Here is a 19,693-nt window from a genome sequence, read left to right as displayed (position 1 = left end):
CCATGTTGTCTTAAACACAGTCCTGTTGTTTTCAGTACTGAGAAATTGTTCAGAATGAGCTGGAAAAAACTGAGATTTTATGCTAATTAATAGTGCAACCAAGTTTCAGACATCATGATGCAGTGTATTTGTTTTTTTAAAATACTACTTACTACCTCATGTGATTTTCTGTACAATCATTGTAGTGTAGCTAGATTTGTTCAACTTGTTCAATTCGTCTAAACCTCAGATTCCATTTTTGTATCGGGTTTTAGAATGTAGTGTGTCTGCACCTGTCACTCGGAGCTTCACGGTCTGATCAGATTGATGAAGCTCCCTTTCAAAACAAGAAACTGAATTATCTCTTTTTCCGTCTCTGCCTGCTGCACTATGAGGCAGAAACACCATAAAAATAACCTCAGATGCAGCTGTGGAAAACTGCTCAGGGGTCAAGTTGCCCACGAGTTTTGGTTTAGGATCAATTTTCAAGCCTGTTTCCAAACCTCCGTCACCGGCGGGTAAACTGGAAAGTGACCCTGGTTCAGCCTCAGCCTCACCCTGGAGAGTGGAAACTGTCCCTCCAAAGGCCAAAGCAGAGGTTTGGACTGAAAATGGAAAAGAGGGAGATTGAACTTTGTTAACCTTTTTCTGTCAGGAGAAAGATATTGATTTTTACCACTGGGTGTAATACCACTGGAAAATGGAGTCTAAAATTCATAAGACATCAGTTTTTACGACTAAGCTACAGAACTTACTGCATACTGAGTAATGTTTTTTACTGTAGTGAATATATGTAGCTCTGTTTACGTACATCAGGAATCTGTAAAATCAGATTTTTCGGAAACATTTTATCTTCTGTTTGCTCAGGATTGAGATCGAAGACTCGGAGGCAGTTGGCATCTCCAACATCATCTCCAATCTGATCACCATGTTCCCCCGGAGTGTTTTGACGGCGCTACCCAGCGAACTCTTCACCTCCTTCATCAACTGCCTCACTCTGCTCACCTGCTCGTTTGGACGCAGCGCCGCCCTGGAGGAGGTGGTGAGTAACAACACTTTCAAATACCTGTCGTAACTCACATTTGCCTCGCTGAATACAGTCACATTTACAGAACCTACAGGTTTTTAACTTCAAGTCTGTCTAATTATGTCTTTACAACGAACAAGTTGCTGTAAATGTTTAGTCGTGACATTAAAGTAACTGACCAGGTTTGCTTTCGGATCACAAAATACATCTCAAATTTCTTAATAAGTATTCCCAACTTTCTTGGCTTGTGACCAGCTACATGGAAGTAATGTCAGCATTCGACTGCACTTTCTGCATTTGTAAAGTCTTATAACTAGCTGTGTTACATGATAAATGGAGATTTAAGAATAAACAAAACATTCTACACAGTGTCAGGTCACTTTTACTGACTTTATTTCCACTGTTTTGCAGATCTGCAGGTCCAAACGTGATCACACATTTATATTCTGACAGTGACTTGCAAGATGTGCAAACACTTTGTGATTACAAAGAACATAGAATTTTAAAAAAGATTTCATTTTTAAAAAATATCTGAGAAGAATATCTTGAAGAAGTGAAGTTGCTAACTCAAAAGCATCAGTTACATCTGAAAAAATATACAAAACATTGTGGATAAAAAAAAAATATTTTTCTGCTTGTCTATCCAGTTAGTCATCTTGTGACTCCTCATATTATTTTTCAACTTGATAAGTATTTTTCATATGATAATATAACATGAAAATAACTGGTGTGTGAGTTTAAGTGAACAAAAAGACCAGAGTAGAGCAACGTGACCTGAAAATGATATTCTTTTAAGTTCATATTAAATACATCTGGGACAAATTGATACTGAATTATGTATGTTTCTGTAGCTGAATCGATTAGTTGGTGGACAAAGCATTAATTCATGAATAGCATTAGATAATTTGAAACAAAATAAATAAACATTTCCTGGTTCTAGGTTCTCATGTGAGATCATTTGATGTTTTTCTATGTCACAATTCAATGAAAATAGAGTTCATTAGATAGAGTACGTTTTTTGCATAGCTCTTATCAAAAACAGCATTATTAAGTGCTATACAACAAACATGCACAGAGTAAAATATAGTAATGGAAGAAAAGGAATACAAATTAAAAACTATTGGTGACAATAAAATAACTATAAAAGATAAAACAAAGGGTGAATTTAAATCTGATATAAAGCACTGCAAGAGTCAAATGCTACGTCAAAGCAACATTCAGTGGCAAAAAGTGACAAAAAATTTAAGTAAAATTTATTTAAAGGTCTTTGACATACATAAATCTTCAAAAATGGTTTAAATTACGATGTTAGAAAATGACTTCAACCCTAACAGCAGCTCGGGCCACTTTAATCTTTAAGTGTGAGATAGAATAGTCAATCATTGTCTACACGAGGATCTCAGGCTGCATTTTGCACTAAATTAAATGTCTGTGTAGTTTTAGACTGTTGGTTGGTTAAAGTGAGATATTTGAAGGTGTCATCATTGCTGTGGAAAATTATCATTAGCATTTTTCACCGTTTTCTTGTCTTTTATAGACATAATTGTTAGTTGCAGAACAAAATCTGGGAAAATTCTGAGAAATGTTTGCATGTCCATCTGAATGTCTTTTTCAGTTTTTGTTGTCTTTAAAGCACCAACACACAGAACTCTGTTTTGTGTAGTAATGAAAATCACTGACCAAGCATCTGTTTATTGTCTCAGCTGGATAAAGACGACATGGTTTACATGGAGGCCTATGACAAGCTGCTGGAGTCGTGGTTGACGCTCGTTCAGGACGAGGAGCATTTTCCTCGCGGCTGCTTCGTCCAGCCGGCAATCCAGGTCTTCAACTCATACATCCAGTGTCACCTGGCTGCTCCGGACGGAACCCGTAACCTGGTGAGACTCTTGAAGCATAAATCCTCTTCAGTATGGATCCTCCATCCTCTCCCCTCAACTAAATCCTTCATCCTCCATTTCATAAAACCGTGAACCTTTGCTCTTTGATCCTTCAGTCAGTGAATGGCATCTCGTCTCACGATGAGGAAGAGATCAACGAGCTGCAGGAAGACGACAGAGAGCTGTTCTCAGATCAGCTGTCCAGCATTGGCATGTTGGGACGGGTGGCCGCCGACCACTGTATCCCCCTGCTCACAAGGTAAACACATCACATCTAACCAGACACTTAAACCTTGTTTCCACAAATCTCTATGCATGAATCAGCCGGAACTCCATTCATTTCTATTAGAGCCACTGTGATCTCAACTGTGTATGTGAAAGTCTTTGATTACGTTGAAAAATTGAGACTTTAGCGATGAAATAAGGAGTGTGTGCCGGAAAGTTGGAAAAGGTTTTTTTTTTATGTGGAAGCAACTTCAAGTTTCTGTTCATAATGCCTTCTTAAAAGCCAGTATGAATTCTGTGGATTCTGTGATGTATTTACTGCATGACCAGACTTTGCTTTCATTGATACGCACCATTATCCTCAATTTACCTTTAGGTATACATTGATGTTACCAGACACAATCGCTGAATAAATGTTAACAAAAGAAACGAAGGGCTTAGCTTTAGAATTGAGAAGATTTACTAGAGTCACAACTTAAGTACAAAAGTCAAAAACAAATCACAGTTTGCATTTTTCACTTGAGCTCTTTGGCTTTTGAGAGTTTACATACTAAAATCCCAACACATCTCAACTGTGTCCATATCTCTATACCTACCACAGAAACGGCTAAAAAGAAACGGCTGAGTAAAGAAACAAGAGTAGATACAAATATCTAAAATTATAGTGAAAATTTATTCTGATGAGTGACTCTTTATATAATAATGTATGTATACAATAATCTATGATCTTTTTTACATACAAATTTGATCTTGTTTCCAAACTTTTGGCCTGTAGTGTGTATATGTAGAAATAAATATAGAAATCATTTTTTCCTGCCTTAAGCTCAACTATGCATTTGCTGCCAATATAAAGCACTTTGTGACATGTTTTGAAAACTGCTACATGAATAAAGTTTTTTGTTATCATAAAAAATAATTAGTTTACAGACTATCCAGTTAATATTATGACTATGGTTACAGTCAAGTTGTGTAAATGTAAATGCAAAATTACCAAAGTAACTCATGTAGCTTAGTTGAAAAGTAAAGAAATTCCAATATACTCGAGACAAATTATCTTTAAATAGAATGGAAGGAGGAGTTTTGAAGACACATCAGACAACACTGCAGTTCTCATAGGAATAAATGGAGATCCCATTAAGTTGTGTATGTGGAAAAGAGGCATGTGTCTGTTGTGTTTGAACTGTAGTTAAAATAAATTTAACCTATGAATAGACATGATTGAACTGTAACTGATGCATGCTGCAAAGCCACAATCAATAAGTACAGCTAATAGTGCTTAACCAATATGAGTATTTTAGGGCCGATACCAATTGTTGGCGATCGAGTAAGACCGATCACCAATATTTGTGAACCAATATACATTAGATGTAATGTTTTGACAGAGAGCCTGTCATTCATAACTAGGCTTCTTCATTTATAAGGCTAACTGTAACTGATTATGTTAAATAGAAATAGGAGTGATTAAATTAGGAAGCTTGGTCAGTTTCTCTCCTGCAGTTACGTCTGCTGTCCTTCTATTTTCTTAATCTTTCACTGTTCTTTCACTTTTATTGCCCTCTAAAGTCCAGGTCTCAAAGCATTTGTAATTATTGTTTTTCTGACTGTTTCAGCTTAATCTGTGGCTGCTTTCTGGCTTAGCCATTAGCTGTTAGCATAGCCTTAGCCCCTGTGAGAGAAGCTAGTTTCCTGGTTTTAGCTACAACTTGTGTTCCTTGTTCAATTTTTGCTACTTGAGACACATTTCTGATACCACAGAGTGGTGACAGAGAGAGGAGGCTGCATCAGGCCTGGAGTAGAACATTTGTTTATCAGTAATTGGGCAATGAAAATAATGACACAGATAATCAGACAGATACCAAATTTCGACCATAATGATCGGATATTAGGATAATAGATCTGTCCCTAACAGCTCATCAGTTTCATCTCAGTAGTTTTAAGTTTTGTCAACATTTTGGATTTGTAGATTGGATTTAATTTGTGATTCTGCGAGAATTCTGTTTATGTTTCCCGTGTTGACGTTTCCCCTTTTCCTCCTGCTGCAGTCTGCTCGAAGATCGAGTGACACGACTTCACGGCCAACTCCAGAGGACCCAGCAGCACCTCATGGCCTCGTCCGACCTCGGATCAGTGGACCGCAAAGTCCTGGACGACCTCTACGAGGACATCCACTGGCTCATACTGGTCTCAGGTGAGCAGCGCGGCAGAAAAACGTGTCTTTGACTTTCTAAAAAAGACAATAAACAAAGGAGCGTCTCCTGTTTGAACTCTTGGATTTAATGAAAATTGCTGCATTACCTCATTGTGACTAGTTTCCCTGCAAAGATTCTAAAGTTTCAGTTTCCACAAATGCTTCACAGGGTTTAACGACAAAGGCGAAGTTTACGAGAAGCCCGATGATGTTCTAATACAATAGAAAGTGGCTCTTTTATTTGCTCGCAAATGACTTTTCCAGTGCAGAATATTCCACTTTACTGATATTACATGGAACAAAACTCCACCCAACGTTGTGGGTTTGAGAAAATGAAATATCGTCTCGGTCGGCGTCATTAAAGACGTGCAAAGCAGCTTTGTGGATTTCTCACCATAAACTCACCATTTAGGCCACTCTTCCAAACTTAGTTTTATTTCATTTATGTGTTTAAAAGTTTGGGTTCTGTTGAGGAAAACAAAACACTAAAAAAAAAACAACTGCTGGGTGTTAAAGTCATTAGCATGTTACTGCTCAGCAGTGTTGTTTGGTTGTTGAGTTGCGCCTGTTTTTGACAAAGCTACCAGATTTTTCATATTTTGTCCTGATAGTAGCATGGATTTTAGAGCTGCAACAAGTTCCTGTCTTCACTATTGATTTATCTTGATTGTGTTTTTTTTAAATTAATCCTCTTATAGGTGTATAAAATGTTTAAAAATATGTAGTAACAAATGTCCTTTGCATTGTTTCAAAGCAAAATTGCTTAAATTTGACTGACCAGCAATCCAAACCTAAAAGTAATAAAATGTACTATCATATACAGTGTGGAAAGTATTTGATCCCCTGCATATTTCATGATTTTGTCCCCACCCAAAAAAAAAAAAAAAACAGTCTATAAATTTAATAGTAGGTTTATTTTAACTGTAAGAGACGGAATATCAACCAAAAACATTCAGAAGTACAGAAAATTAATGTGTAACCGTTAGATAATGTACTTCTGCTGGATTTTTTTGTTGATATTCTGTCTTATACAGTTAAATCTACTGTTATTATTTTAAGAGTCGTTTTGTTGCATGTGGGTAAAGTCATGAAATGTGCAGGGGATGAAATACTTACATCCCTCACTGTATATCATAAATATTAAAAAATTCGTAAATAGATACAGGAAGTTTGGGGCTTTTTTGCATTGAAAATGATGATTAACTCCGATTTTTGCAGATTATTTTATTAACTGACTTCATCTCTGCTTTAGAACCTCTGTATTGATTTTCGGCTCAATTTTTCTTGTTTAAAGTTGTAAATACTTACCATACTGCTACATACCATCTCTATCTATATGTGCACTCTGCAGGTTATCTACTAGCAGACGATCCTCAGGGTGAAACGCCGCTGATCCCCTCAGAGGTGATGGAGTTCTCCATAAAACACTCGACAGAAGTGGACATTAACACAACGCTGCAGATCCTCGGCTCGCCGGGGGAAAAGGCTTCGTCCATACCGGGCTGCAACCGCACAGACTCCGTCATCAGGTAGTGTTTCTGTTGTCTCTGAGCTTGATATCATGTTTGTGGCTACGGCTTTCATGACCTTGACAGATAAAGTAAAAAGGATGTGCACTTAGGAGTCCAGTGGTTCAGTTAATCTATAAGATGTTGCTGTGAAATGCTGCTGTTTTGTCTTCTGAAAGTCTGAATACTTTGGCTGTAGTTGATAGAACAGTCTCATCTAAAAGTACACTCAGCAGCTGGTTTAGAGATTTCAGTCGTGTCATCCTTGGCAGATGGAGTCACTGAGTTGTCACAGAGTTGTAGATTTTTTTATAGGCACCTAAATCTGTTGGTAAATTGTCATGTTAACTCCAAAGAGTGAATCTAAAAACTCTACTCTGAAACCCAAAAACCAGCGGCGGGACACTGATTCTATACGGTACATTAACGCACAGCTTTTAAATAGGATCATTATTATTATTATTATTATTATCATTATCCTCTGACACATTACAAGTTGTTTACATTACGTATGATGTAGCCTTGCATATTCTCAGAAAATTAATTAGCACATTCCTGCATACTGAAAGTATTTTTATTACTTTTTGTGAATCGCTTAAGTATAGCCTAGCTTAGCTAGACTGTATTCCCGTTATAAGGGATATACGGGAATACGGTCTAGCCCTCCTCCATTGACACATTTTGACAGGTTTTCAAGCTCCGAGCAGATCAGACCGAACCAATCAGAGCACCAGAGGCGGGAGTTAACGATGCGTCATCTTCAGGGCCGAGTTGGCAACCGCAACAGAGCGAGGTTTCTCTCGTGCACTTTCCTCTGTTTTGCGCGGGCTGAATTTGTCCTTAAAACCTCAACAAGAAGCAGCTCTTAAAGCTTTTCTTTTTAAAAAGGATGTATTTTTAATTCCAGCAGGCTGTACGATAGAATGCGTAATGCTGCCCTCCACTGTTGAAAGGGAGAGCTTAGATTTTCCTCAGGACCCCTGTACGGCGAAGGAAGCTGTTAAAACTACAAAACATCATGGCGGAAAGACAATTGTTAGGTCGCTTAGTGATTGCGTCACACATGTTACGCTGATTGGCTCTCTCCAATTCAAGCTGTGATCGGTAGTCCCGCCTCTGGGCTAGATTTGGTTCAATGGAGCAGTTCCAGACTGACTTTATGTGTATTTGGAATACACAATATACAGGCTGTCTGGTCCCCAGGCAAGCTTAAGTACACTTACTGCTAATTTGACACTCCTTTATATTTGTCTTATAAGACTTAGTACTTACTGACTGCCAACACTTGTATATGGAGAATTAACTTGGCAATAAAACTGTCCTGATTTTAAATACATAAATTACACCATTTGTTGTCGAAAGAAAATGTAAAAATTGAAAGCCTTGTTGGATATTCAGCTGTCCAGTGATGCATAAATTACTCTTCTGTGAAGTGCATTTAGTTGCTTAACTAATACGACTTTTATTCTAGACAACAACCACAGGGAAAAAGTTGGGGATCATATTTGACTTTTAAAAAACAAAGGATTGTATTCAACATTTCAAAAGCAGCTTTGTGCAAAAAAATCAATGCAAAAATACATTTTAAAAGAGAATTTTGTATTACAGTGACAGAAGTATTGCACAAGTATTGGCCAAACTGGCAAAAATGAATACTGCTTAAGAAGGTTATCCCTCACATTGTGATTTCTTTTGCAACCCAGAATAAAGATTGTTCTATGTATCTCATTAAGAAATTTAGCTAAAATAATCCTTTTGTACCAACATGTTTCTGTAAAATACAAAAACATTTTATGCTCCTGAACAAAAATGTGCAACCATAAATAACTCCTCTGTGACCAACAGTCGTGGCAAAAATTCAGCAACTTTTTGGTTGAACTGCACGCTGTGTTTACACAAAGCAGAAAGGAGACAAGCATTGAAAATCAAATTATAATGTAAGTAGTAAAATAGTAGTATGAAGCGTCACAGTTTTTTCCCCCAGTAGTAGTATCTGCTGTGGACACTGGAAAAATGTTGTACATGTCGATTCTAGGATTTCTGAGTTTTGTAAAATGAATATTCAGAGGAATTCCATTTAATTTATATGCATTTTTCAGACATTATAACTGTTATATTACATCATAACTGCACAAAATACAGTTTTTCGTTCTCTCTCCTTCTATCCTGGTTGTGCTGTTTCCATATAAAAATTCTTGGAGTTCAGAGAGCTAACTGTTTGCTGTTTCCGTAGAATACATTTGAAACCTCAAGTTTCAAATGGCCAGTTTGGCCAAACAAGGAGAGTCTAACTAGGTCAAGTCAGATATCAGAAAAATTAAATATAAATTAATTTCAACCAATTATTTTAGAGTATTTAGAAGCTCCAAATTTGTACAATGTCATGTTTTTGTTTTTGTTTTTTACAAATTAAGGATTATCATGTTATTCTGACACTTTACTTGCTGTTATACACCCTCTTCACCTTAGACTTAGATGATTTTATTAATCTCCAGAGAGAAATTAAGCTGTTACAGCAGCATAGATATTCAATAAGACAACAGAAAATGTTAGGGTATGAGGATAAAATACAGTGAAATGAAATAAATATATAGTATAGAAAAAATCAACAGAATATACGAGAGTGACACGGTGTGCAACTGACATAAGAAGACCAGACCTCAAATGATAGAAACTTTCATTTTGCAATGAAAAAAATGCACTTGTTGCTTCTTCTCTGAACACTAGATTATATTTTTTCTGATTACAAGAGCTGTTAGTATATTTTTTTAATTGTAGTTTTTGAATGGACTGAAGCTACACAGCTCAAACGTAGTCAGGCCTGAATCTTCCTGGCACTAAGTGTTGAGAATTGGAAGGTGGACTGCTTGAGTCTCCATGCTAATTATGAAAGTATGTGTTTGGAAGGTGAAAGAGTCCGAGCCTCGTTGGTCGCATACAGTAGCTGCTTCCCCGTCAACAACACAAGACAGTCACTGAACTGTGAAGGTCCTCCGGTTTGAGTTTATGTAACGGAAGGACCGTTTAGGCGACCATCTGTTCTAAAGATAATGCAGCACAGGTTTGAAATGTATTTTCGACACTTCATAATACCAATAAGTCAGGAAGCCATCGAGCTGTGGGCGTATAGATTGTCGTAATGGAAGAGATGGCACCGCTTTGTGTCCGGCAGTCCTTTGTTGTGACACTTGGTCTCACTTAACCGGCCAGCAGCCTCCATAAAAACCCTCCAAGAATAGATTCCCTCACTATCCGGAGCGAAGTGGACGTCCAAGTGTTGTCACTGTTATTGTCTCATAAATCCGAAGGTGGGTTAGTCCCTTTGCATTCACACGGGAACACCTTCTTAATGTGCAGCCAGTAAAACAGAGTAACACTTGGTTTAAATAGTGCAGCTTGAAATGCATTAGAGTCAAGATGACAAACTGCTGAGCTCCAACGCTCATGTACACATATGATAAAAGACAGCATCGTAAAGCTGTCACTGCTATTACACACATAAGCTGTTTAAAGATGAGACACGGAGGCAGGAACCTCATGCTCCTGAACATTATTACCTATTTAGACAGTTTAACAAAACTGAATGTGGCTCTTCTCCTGGGCAGACGTTTCCAGGCAGGAAAGCAAATGTTGGTTATTTACATTTTTTGATCACTATGTTTATCAGTTTTGCAAGGATTTGGTCATTTTTTTTAGTGTGTCAGAAAAATACCCGATACAATTCTTTAGAGTGTTAAGTGGCATCTGGAAGCTATGGATAGACCGAATATAATAGCTAATATTTGTCATTTTTCTGATTATCAGTGTTGTTTTTTAATAACTCATTATTGATGAATTAAATGCTCAACATCAGGTCTGATGCAACTTCCTCTCTCTGTCTGTTTTCACTGTGGTCTCAAATGTCTCTAAAGCAGCAAAAACTGAACAAGAAACACAAACCAAGAAATTAGCTCCTATCACAGTGGCTAAGGCTATGCTATCGGCTAGAGGCTAAGTTAGAAAACAGCCACAGATTAACCTGAAACAGACTGGAAAACAGTAATTACTCATTCTTTAGGTAAGATCAGGACCTTAATGGACAATAAAACTGATAAAACAGTGAAAGATCGATAATAAAAAAAATAGAGAAGAACAACAGATGTAACAACAAGAGACAAACTGATTATTCATATTCAGTTGTAGTCACCCTTATTAATGAAGAATCCTAGGTATGAATGACAGATTCTCTGCTATCACTTGATGTTAAATCATTACATTTAATGTATATTTGTTCCATGTATCGTTATCCTTCTTGATCACCAATTATCGGCACCGGTATCGGCCCTGGAAAACCCATTTCAGTCGATCCCAACTGGTTGTTTTGTTTGACCACCAGTTTAGAATTTAAACATACAACATTTATAATGACAAAAAAATACTCATATTTTGTCCTGTTTTTACTGGGTAGTAAAGTTGTGCTAGATAATTTTCTGTGAAATTATTTGACGGTATATTCAGTTTAGAAAAGGTTTTGTAGCCTCCTATAGATAACATGATTGTTCTCCTGATGAAAATAATCTTTGTTTGCCCTGCCTGTATGCTCAACTGTATATGAAGGATTTTCTGCTGCGCCACAGCTCAGAGTGACTTTACTGTATCTGCAGAGCAGCTGAAGCAGCTGCTGATCAATAGCAATGGAGGGGAAGCTGACATTCCTCACTTTATTAACTTCTGTAAAAGCAGAAATATCTGCACTGCGCTGCGATCGATTGTGTGATTGTTGAACATTAGTACAAAATTGCATCGCTTAAAATACACCGGCAGCTAATTAAATATACCGAAGCATGCAAAGTGTGTCTCTGGTTGCGATCACCTGATAGGATTTATTTTTTAACATCAGTTATCTGTGAGCTGGATGCTCGTCTGTGTGAAGGCAGTCGTGTTTGTGTGAGTGGATAATCACAGTGACGACAATAGGCAGCCACAGCAGCCGGTGATATTGTCTGTTGAAGGTCATTGTGCTCCAGTGTTTTCTAGATTGTTCATTATGTAGATGTGTGTGTGTCTCAGAGGGATGACAGCCACGACAGAGGATTGCGGAGACGAGCGGCTGATGGCATCGGGTTTCCTAATAGCGGGCGGCCGACCCCGACCCCGTAAATGTCAGCGTGGTTTTGTTTTCTGCAAACAATGTGAAACTGTGCGCTGTCCTCGACGGAGGGGGACGGACGCATAAGCTGCTTTAAGCCCTCTGTCTCTTTGTCCTTTCATACGCCGTGTGTGTGTCGGCAGACTTGACATTGTGAAGCTCACTTTCACCCACACAGACATGATGACTGTCAGCTAAGATCTGATGGTTTTCTCCAATGCTTTGAGCTGTATTTCCCATGTAACAGTAAACACAATAATGTCAGTATTTAATACACCTGCACATATTAGTGTCATCGTCAGAGTGGATATTTGAGTGTCCACACAATCAACAACAGCAAGAAATTACAGCTTGTGTCATATCATTATATAAAACATTTAATCCTGCTTTTTCTACAATTTGGCAAGTCGCATGTTTGCTTGATGTTGAAGTATACTGAGCAGTTTTATACGCTCTAAGTGTACTCCAATAAATACTGAATCTGTTGCTCAGTCCTAGCAAAAAAAAATGAACCAGCCAAGTTTTTCCAACAGCACAATGAAATTATTTTTTAATGATTTTTAAGATTTTGATGTACTCTCCTGATACAGATCATTTCTTCTCAAGTCAGCCTTTATGTTTTTTGACCATTTCTGATTTGCCTGAAATTTTTTGTTGCGGAAAATGTGGCTGTTTATAAGATATGTAATGAAATATTAGCTAAGACTTTGCAAGATTTAATTTTTGTAATTGTTTAGTGACCAGGTTTTTCTCTGTTTAAACAGCAATATCTCAGGAACTATTAATGATAAAAGCCTGAAATGTAGTTATTTTGTCATTTCTCATCATGTCTTTGAGTCAGGAGCTTGTGTCGACACTGCAGACAATAAGTCCTGTAACAATCGATCAATAATGTATTGAAAAAATGCTAATTTTGACAGAACTAGTCTACAAAGACATCTGAGGGCTGCAACACAAAGCAAGTTTGACAAAGCAGGACTTCTTTTTTTTGCTTAATCTAGCTCAATAGAACCTTAAACCACATGTAGAGATAATTGATATCACGGTTTTATTAGTTAATCAAATTTGACAAAAAGGAAAAGGGTCATTTCACTCGTCATGCGACTCTCTTTCTGCACAAAATGTACCAATGTGTCCCTGCTAATGAAGAGCTACGAGGAATATAAAACGTTATTACTGTGTAATGCTGTAATGCAGTGTAATGTTACTGCAAGCAATGCAAAAGAGGAATGCTGATAGAAAATTGCAAAGCTTGTATTTAATCCAACGCCACAATATATTCATTCATTTTTATGCAGATGACACACAAATATCCCTTCCACTGAGAGCTGCTGCTCCCGGAGGCCTAGCTGCTGTTCTGAACTGTCTCAGTGACATTAACTGTTGGATGGCTCAAACCCTTCTTCAACTAAACAAATACAAATCTGAAGTATTACTTTTTAACTCTTCAAACCTAACCAAAAGTCTCACCACCAAAACCTTTATCCATTATCCACCAACGTAAAGCTTGTTGCTATTTATTTAAGGATGCCAATTAACAACAGGTGGAGGGACTACCAATGGAAACTAGCTTTTCTGCTAACTCGGGTGCATTTACATTTGTTAAAATGTTGATAAATGCACATTGTCCCTTTCTTAAAAACATTTAAAACAAAAGAAACATAGATGCTTTATTTGACCCAGACCTCAGTTTTGCTCCCCATATCAAAAGAATTATCCAATCTTGCTTCCTCCAACTCAGAACAATCTCCAAGGTTAAAGCTCGTGCTCTCATACCCTGACCTGGAAAAACTCTTCTTCTCCCATCTTGATTATTGTAACTCCCTCCTTTCTGACGTTCCTGTACAGCTCCTCTGTCGCCTCCAACTTGTCCAAAACACGGCAGCTAGGCTTCTTACTTCTTTTAACAGATGACATCACATCACATCTATCCTGACTTCCTTCCACTGGCTTCCTGTTTGTTTTAGAATCGATTTTAAGATTTTGCTGGTCACTTTTGGAGCTTGCCAGGGTCTTGCCCCAAACTACATTTACAAACTGTTTACCCCTTATTAGACTCCTTAGATCCTCAAGTGGATCAATTCTGGTCGTTCCAAAGTCGAGGCTTAAACCTAAGGGTGACCGAGCTTTCCCCGTCAGGACCCCTCAACTTTGGAGCGACCTGCCTAAGAAGATAAGGCTATATGAGTAACTTCTTATAAAGCACTTCTTAAAACCCACTTTTTTAGACTTGCTTTTATATGAAGTTTACTTTTGGCTTTATTTAGTTTTGGGTTTTTATTCTGTATTATGTCGTGTTTATTTTATATATTCCGTCGTGTTTTGTTTTATTTTAAGCTGTGTAATTCTTTGGTGTGATGTCATCTCAAATTTTTTGATGTGTGATAATCTAGCTAATTTTACTGTTTTACTATACTTTAATATTCACTTAACTTATTATCCTTTTACTATTTATTTGAATTGACTGCTCTGCCTTGTCTCCTTATGTCGTGCTTGATTGTTTCTGTGTTTGCATGTTTTGACTGTCAAAGCACCTTGTGAAGGATGTCCTTAAAGGTGCTATATAAATAAAGTTATTGGATATGCATTTTAGCAGCCACTTATTTCTGATGTGACAGTTGCAAATTAGAGCTCTGAACATTTCAACTTTGTAAATTTAGGTACAATACTCAAGGAGTGAGTTTAGGTCTGACACTACCATTCATCCCCTCTCTCCCAGACTTGGATGATGAAGTAGGACTGTATGTCATCTCTAAATCTGCCTCCTCTCGTCTCTTCTGTTTCAGGCTGCTGTCGGCTGTGTTGAGGACGTCGGAGGTCGAGTCCAGAGCGACCAGAGCGAGTTTGACTGAGCTGCTGAGTCCACAGATGGGTAAAGACATCGTGTGGTTCCTCAGACGATGGGCCAAGACGTACCTGCTGGTGGACGAGAAGCTGTACGAGCAGGTACGAGGTCATACACTCGAATGATTATTACTGAGTGTTTCATTTGTTGTAGATATTTTTTCCTCATATTTTTCTTTACACCTCCTCAGATCAGCATGCCCCTGAGCACAGCGTTTGGTGCCGACACCGAGGGAGCCCAGTGGATTGTGGGATATCTCCTGGAGAAGGTGATAAACAACTTGTCTGTGTGGAGCTCAGAGGCTGAACTGGCCAATGACACAGTGGAGCTGCTGGTCACGCTGGTGGAGAAGAGGGAGAGGTGAGGCCAGCAACATGTTTTCAGTTTTATTCATTTACTCTTGTTCCAGCTCCTCAAATAGGAATCTTTTCTGGTTTCTTTAATCTTCTGTAAAAACAAAACTGAACATATTTGGGTTAGAAGACATGTAAGATGCAATGTACTTTTTAAAACCATTTTCAGATCTTTTTTATGCTCAACATTTACTTCAGAGACTGAGATTTCTTTGCTATTATTACACAGTAGGGGAAAATCTTCAAAAATCTGACTTTTCCCGCAATTTCACCAGTAGCGTTTTCACTTGATTCTTAAATATACTAAATAAGTTTACGGACATTTAATATACTTCAATAAATCAGGATTTTTGTTATCATTGCTTCCATAGAGACACTGAATCAGCCCAGTTAGTTCGATGTAGCTCAGTTTCACAACAGCACAATCAAGATATGTTTTTAGTATTTTGCTGAAGATTTTTGAAAAGATTTTTGATGCAATGTTCATTTCATTTCAAACAATCTTTTTTGTTTGTTTGTTTTAGAAAAGAATCTGCTGGTTAGTCTCTGATTTGCCTTAAATTAATATTGAATGAAATATAGATGCTTTTAAAGACATTCGGAAAATTTTAGCTTAGTATATTTATAAAATACAATCCAAGCTGAAGAACTAAAAAAGAAATTTAAAATTGCCCATTGACCCACATTGAGCCTTTTTTCGACAGTTTGAACGACAATGGCTCAAAAATTATGAAAGATAAAAGCTTGAAGTTTTCCCAGTTATTTCTCACACCATTGATTCACAATCTGCCACACTGGACAAGTACATTAAATAGTTTGATTATGAGTGAGTTGAAATCTGAAAAAAATTAATTGGTCTTTCATAGTTCCTGAGATATTGTCATTGACATAAAGCCTGAAAATTCAGTGTGTGACAAAAGATGCTGAAAGTGAGTCAAGATGCAGCTTTTTTACAAACTTATCTTACAAAGTATTTAATTCATCAAGGTAAAATTTCATAAATATCCAGAGTTAATGATAAAAACGTTTCGGGCAAATCAGAGATGGTCAAACAGAAGCCTCTTGATGATCTGAAATGGAATAACCTTTATTTTTGTGGGTTAATCGTATAGGAGTACAGATGTTTTTGCAGAATTATGGGGGCTGTTACCACAGTACAGACTGTAACAGAAACACTGTCCGATCAGGGCGAACATCGTGGTCCAGTGTGAGAGCTGGTGGAACCTGGCGAAGCAGTTTGCCAGCCGAAGTCCTCCTCTTCACCTGCTGTCCAGCTCGGTGCAGAGATCTCTGATGAAGGCTCTGGTGCTGGGAGGCTTCGCACACATGGACTCTGACACCAAGCAGCAGTACTGGGCCGAGGTAACGTGAACATAGAAGGTTGCGATAATAAACAAGAGCTGAAATGATTTGTTAAATTCATTTACCAAAAAAAAATGTCAAACACTGTAATTCTGACTATTCAAGTTTCTGAGCTTACATTGTGTTTTTGAGGATAATATTTTTGGTTTTCGCATTGTCAATGAGACAAAGAGCTGAAACATTGAGGCTTCTTCTGAACAAACAGAGCAAAAGAAATATAAAAACAAGTAAAACATCCAGGCTGTTTTCTGTAGTTGTGTAGAAACAATCATTCTCATACAATTTGGGTCTTATTGTAGTTTTTCATTAATTTTCTCTTGAGTCTTGTCTGGTTTCCTTTGGTCTTCTATGAATCTAAACTGAATATATTTGGGTCACAAGACATGTACGATGCATTGTACTATTTTAAAGCATTTTCTGACGCTTTGTATGCTTAACATTTAATTCAGAGACTGAGATTTCTCAACTTTATTGCGTACTATGAAACAATTCTCAGAAATGCTTGATCTTTCTTTTCTCACAGTTCAACTCGGAGCACTTTTTTCTTGATTCCCAGATATACAGAACAGTTTAATATACTCTAAATGTAATCCAATACATTTAGATTATATTTACATTTTACCCTTTACATAAAATAAAGGTGTGGGAAGACTGCCCTTTTGATAAAATTAAATCAGACCAGTTGAGAAACACACCCAGATGATCAGATGTGTTGTACACAAATCTGCAGCTTTGTCAGATTTATTTGGAAGGAAAAAATGAAAGTATAATTTGTTTGAGTTTTGCATTGTCAGTGAGACAAAAATTTGAAAGATTTTGGCAAACATGAAGCCGCTTCTACATACACATAGCAGTAGAATTACAAAAACAAGTAAAATGCCCGTGCTTTCTTCCATAGTTGTCTTTATTTTTATTCTGACACATTTTGGAAATTCCTTTTGTAATTTTGAATGGTTTGCTCTGTTAATGCCCAACAAAACGAAGCCTTAGGAAGGCAGCTGCTTTGCTAAAATGAAATCTTAAATTCTGTCAGACAAAATCAAATATACTTATAGTCAGAGTTTACAGATTGACCTCATGACTCCATGTTAAACTACTGCACTGGTTGCAATACAAGTATTTATGTGCACAGTTTTCCTAACAGTTGTTCCTCCAAATACATCAGAATCAGAAATACTTTATTGATCCCTGATTTATAGCAGTTTCTCAGATTCAAACTCTTCAGACAGAAAAAAACAAAATTCTTCCAACAGTAGAAAAAAGATGACATGAAATGAAAATGTGAAATTTCACATTTTACTAGGAAAAATAGACATTTAAAATAATCTAAATGTAAGTGTAATAAATAATAATAGAGATGTTGCACAGAGAAGCAGTTATTGCAAAGTGTTTTTCTTGTGCCTTATCATTTCACCGCTTCTTGTTTTACACCTTTTTCTAGTAATGTTGCTGTTTTCCCACGTCTTGACTATTACAAGTACAGCATTGTTGTAACAGACGGAGATGACGACCAAAGCTGTATTTAACTGCGATTCTTGAGCCTCGTCTTTACACAAAAAAACACTCAAAAACCAGTTAGTCTGGACTCTGAGAAACAAATCTCCGCCGTCTCCAGTCAGATGGAGGATTAGGAGTGATGGATGCGGTCGATAAATGTCCCCCGTTGAATGTTTCTCCCGGGCGTATAACCTGATCCTCATTCTGATCCTGGAGGTCTGAGTCCTAATAGGCTGACAGTAGTAAACGGGGGTGCAAAGCCACAATGACTCCAGAGTAATTATGGAGGGAGGACGGGTGAGACGGCAGCTGTCGGTCCGTACAGCTGTTCCGTCTGAACTTGGACGCCTCCGTGTGAGAAGGAAGACAACTGATCAAACACTCCTTTGTTTCATCTCTGCGTTGCTGCTCCTCACCAACATGCACCGAGAAATTACTTTGATCCCATTTACTCTTCTCACTCACATTTCATCTGATACTTTTCTCCTAATAGCCCAGTTAACCTTCTGAACCCTCCAAAACCAGCCAGCAGGTTTGAAAGGCTCGTTGTCTTTGCAAAATCGCCTAAATGAATCAATTTATCAGAGCCAGAAGCTTTAAAAACAGAAGCATTTGTTGGATTTTGAACTTCCTGATAGTCATTACTCTAGAAAGTTAACTTAGATCTTCCAAATCACTAGCCTAGCCACGCTAGACAACCCACGGCAACAAATTTAATTCTCTTCCAGGGTGGGTCTAGTTACCCTCCATAAGGCTCGAGGCTGGATTCTCCTAAAACTGGCCGGATGAATCACCATGAAGTGTAGAGTCAGAAGGCGGGCGTAACTAAGTGACGACAGAGGTGCGACGATTCTGACAGAAACAACCGGCGCACAATAAACAGTTATCTTTCGATTCGGCTTTGGCCACAGCCCTTAAAGATATGAAGCTAAAATTCAACTTGAAAGATAAACAAAGGACGGCACTGAAGTGTTTCATTGAGAAGAAAGACGTATTTGGACTTATGCCGACAGGATATGGCAAATCCTTAATATACCAGTTGGCTCCGCTGGTTGGGAAGCTAATGGGACTTAGCCACAATCCGGCACTCTAGGTACTACGTCAGCCTATTCATTGCGTTGATTGGTTGTATACCTACCCAATTGCTGCAGAGTGATTTGATAGACAACCTTTTAGCCCGCCTCCCTCCCTGTCGAGCGGCCCTAGACCCTTGTGCCTTCAGAACATGGGTCTAGCGCGGCTAGGCTACCAAATCACTACATGTTTCTACATGTGTTGTTTTAAAAAAATCACCCAAAATAGACCATTTACTTCTGTGAAAAACTAAAAATTCTGTGATTCTCGATTTAGGAAGCTATTCAGCTGCGACCAACAGTCGCGTAACAAAAATTCAAGTACTTTTCAGCCGAACTGCAGGCAGTGTTGACAGAGAGCAGATGGAGACAAGCATGAAAACTATTTAAACATGAGCGTAGTTAAATATCTAAAGTATGTGGAGTTGCCAGCATTGATAACACTTGTTAGCACAAGAATATTACACAATCAGTTATTTTTCAATTTTTGTAAATGAAATAATGAAAGAAATTCACCTTTCTCCTATTTTGTTTATGATTTATTGCATTCTAACTTTGTCATACAGAACAGATAATAATATAAGGTAACAAATAAAGAAATTCAACTTAAATGTATGTAGTTGTTATG

The 19,693-nt window shown here is 37.7% G+C and overlaps 1 protein-coding gene across 1 annotated transcript in view; it reads left to right on the top strand.

Annotated features, from left to right (window-relative positions):
* Positions 1-19,693, top strand: part of xpo4 (exportin 4) — a 98,585-nt gene that overhangs the window by 67,343 nt on the left and 11,549 nt on the right. Inside the window, exons 9-16 of the mRNA XM_051959009.1 lie at positions 847-1,021; positions 2,710-2,886; positions 3,003-3,145; positions 5,154-5,299; positions 6,651-6,828; positions 14,722-14,881; positions 14,971-15,140; positions 16,321-16,495. Coding sequence (XP_051814969.1) covers positions 847-1,021; positions 2,710-2,886; positions 3,003-3,145; positions 5,154-5,299; positions 6,651-6,828; positions 14,722-14,881; positions 14,971-15,140; positions 16,321-16,495 — 1,324 coding nt within the window. The remainder of the gene's footprint in view (positions 1-846; positions 1,022-2,709; positions 2,887-3,002; positions 3,146-5,153; positions 5,300-6,650; positions 6,829-14,721; positions 14,882-14,970; positions 15,141-16,320; positions 16,496-19,693) is intronic.

The sequence above is a fragment of the Acanthochromis polyacanthus genome, chromosome 14 (assembly GCF_021347895.1).
Source record: "Acanthochromis polyacanthus isolate Apoly-LR-REF ecotype Palm Island chromosome 14, KAUST_Apoly_ChrSc, whole genome shotgun sequence".
NCBI classification, from domain to species: Eukaryota; Metazoa; Chordata; class Actinopteri; family Pomacentridae; genus Acanthochromis; species Acanthochromis polyacanthus.
This window is presented reverse-complemented; position numbering and strand designations above follow the sequence as displayed.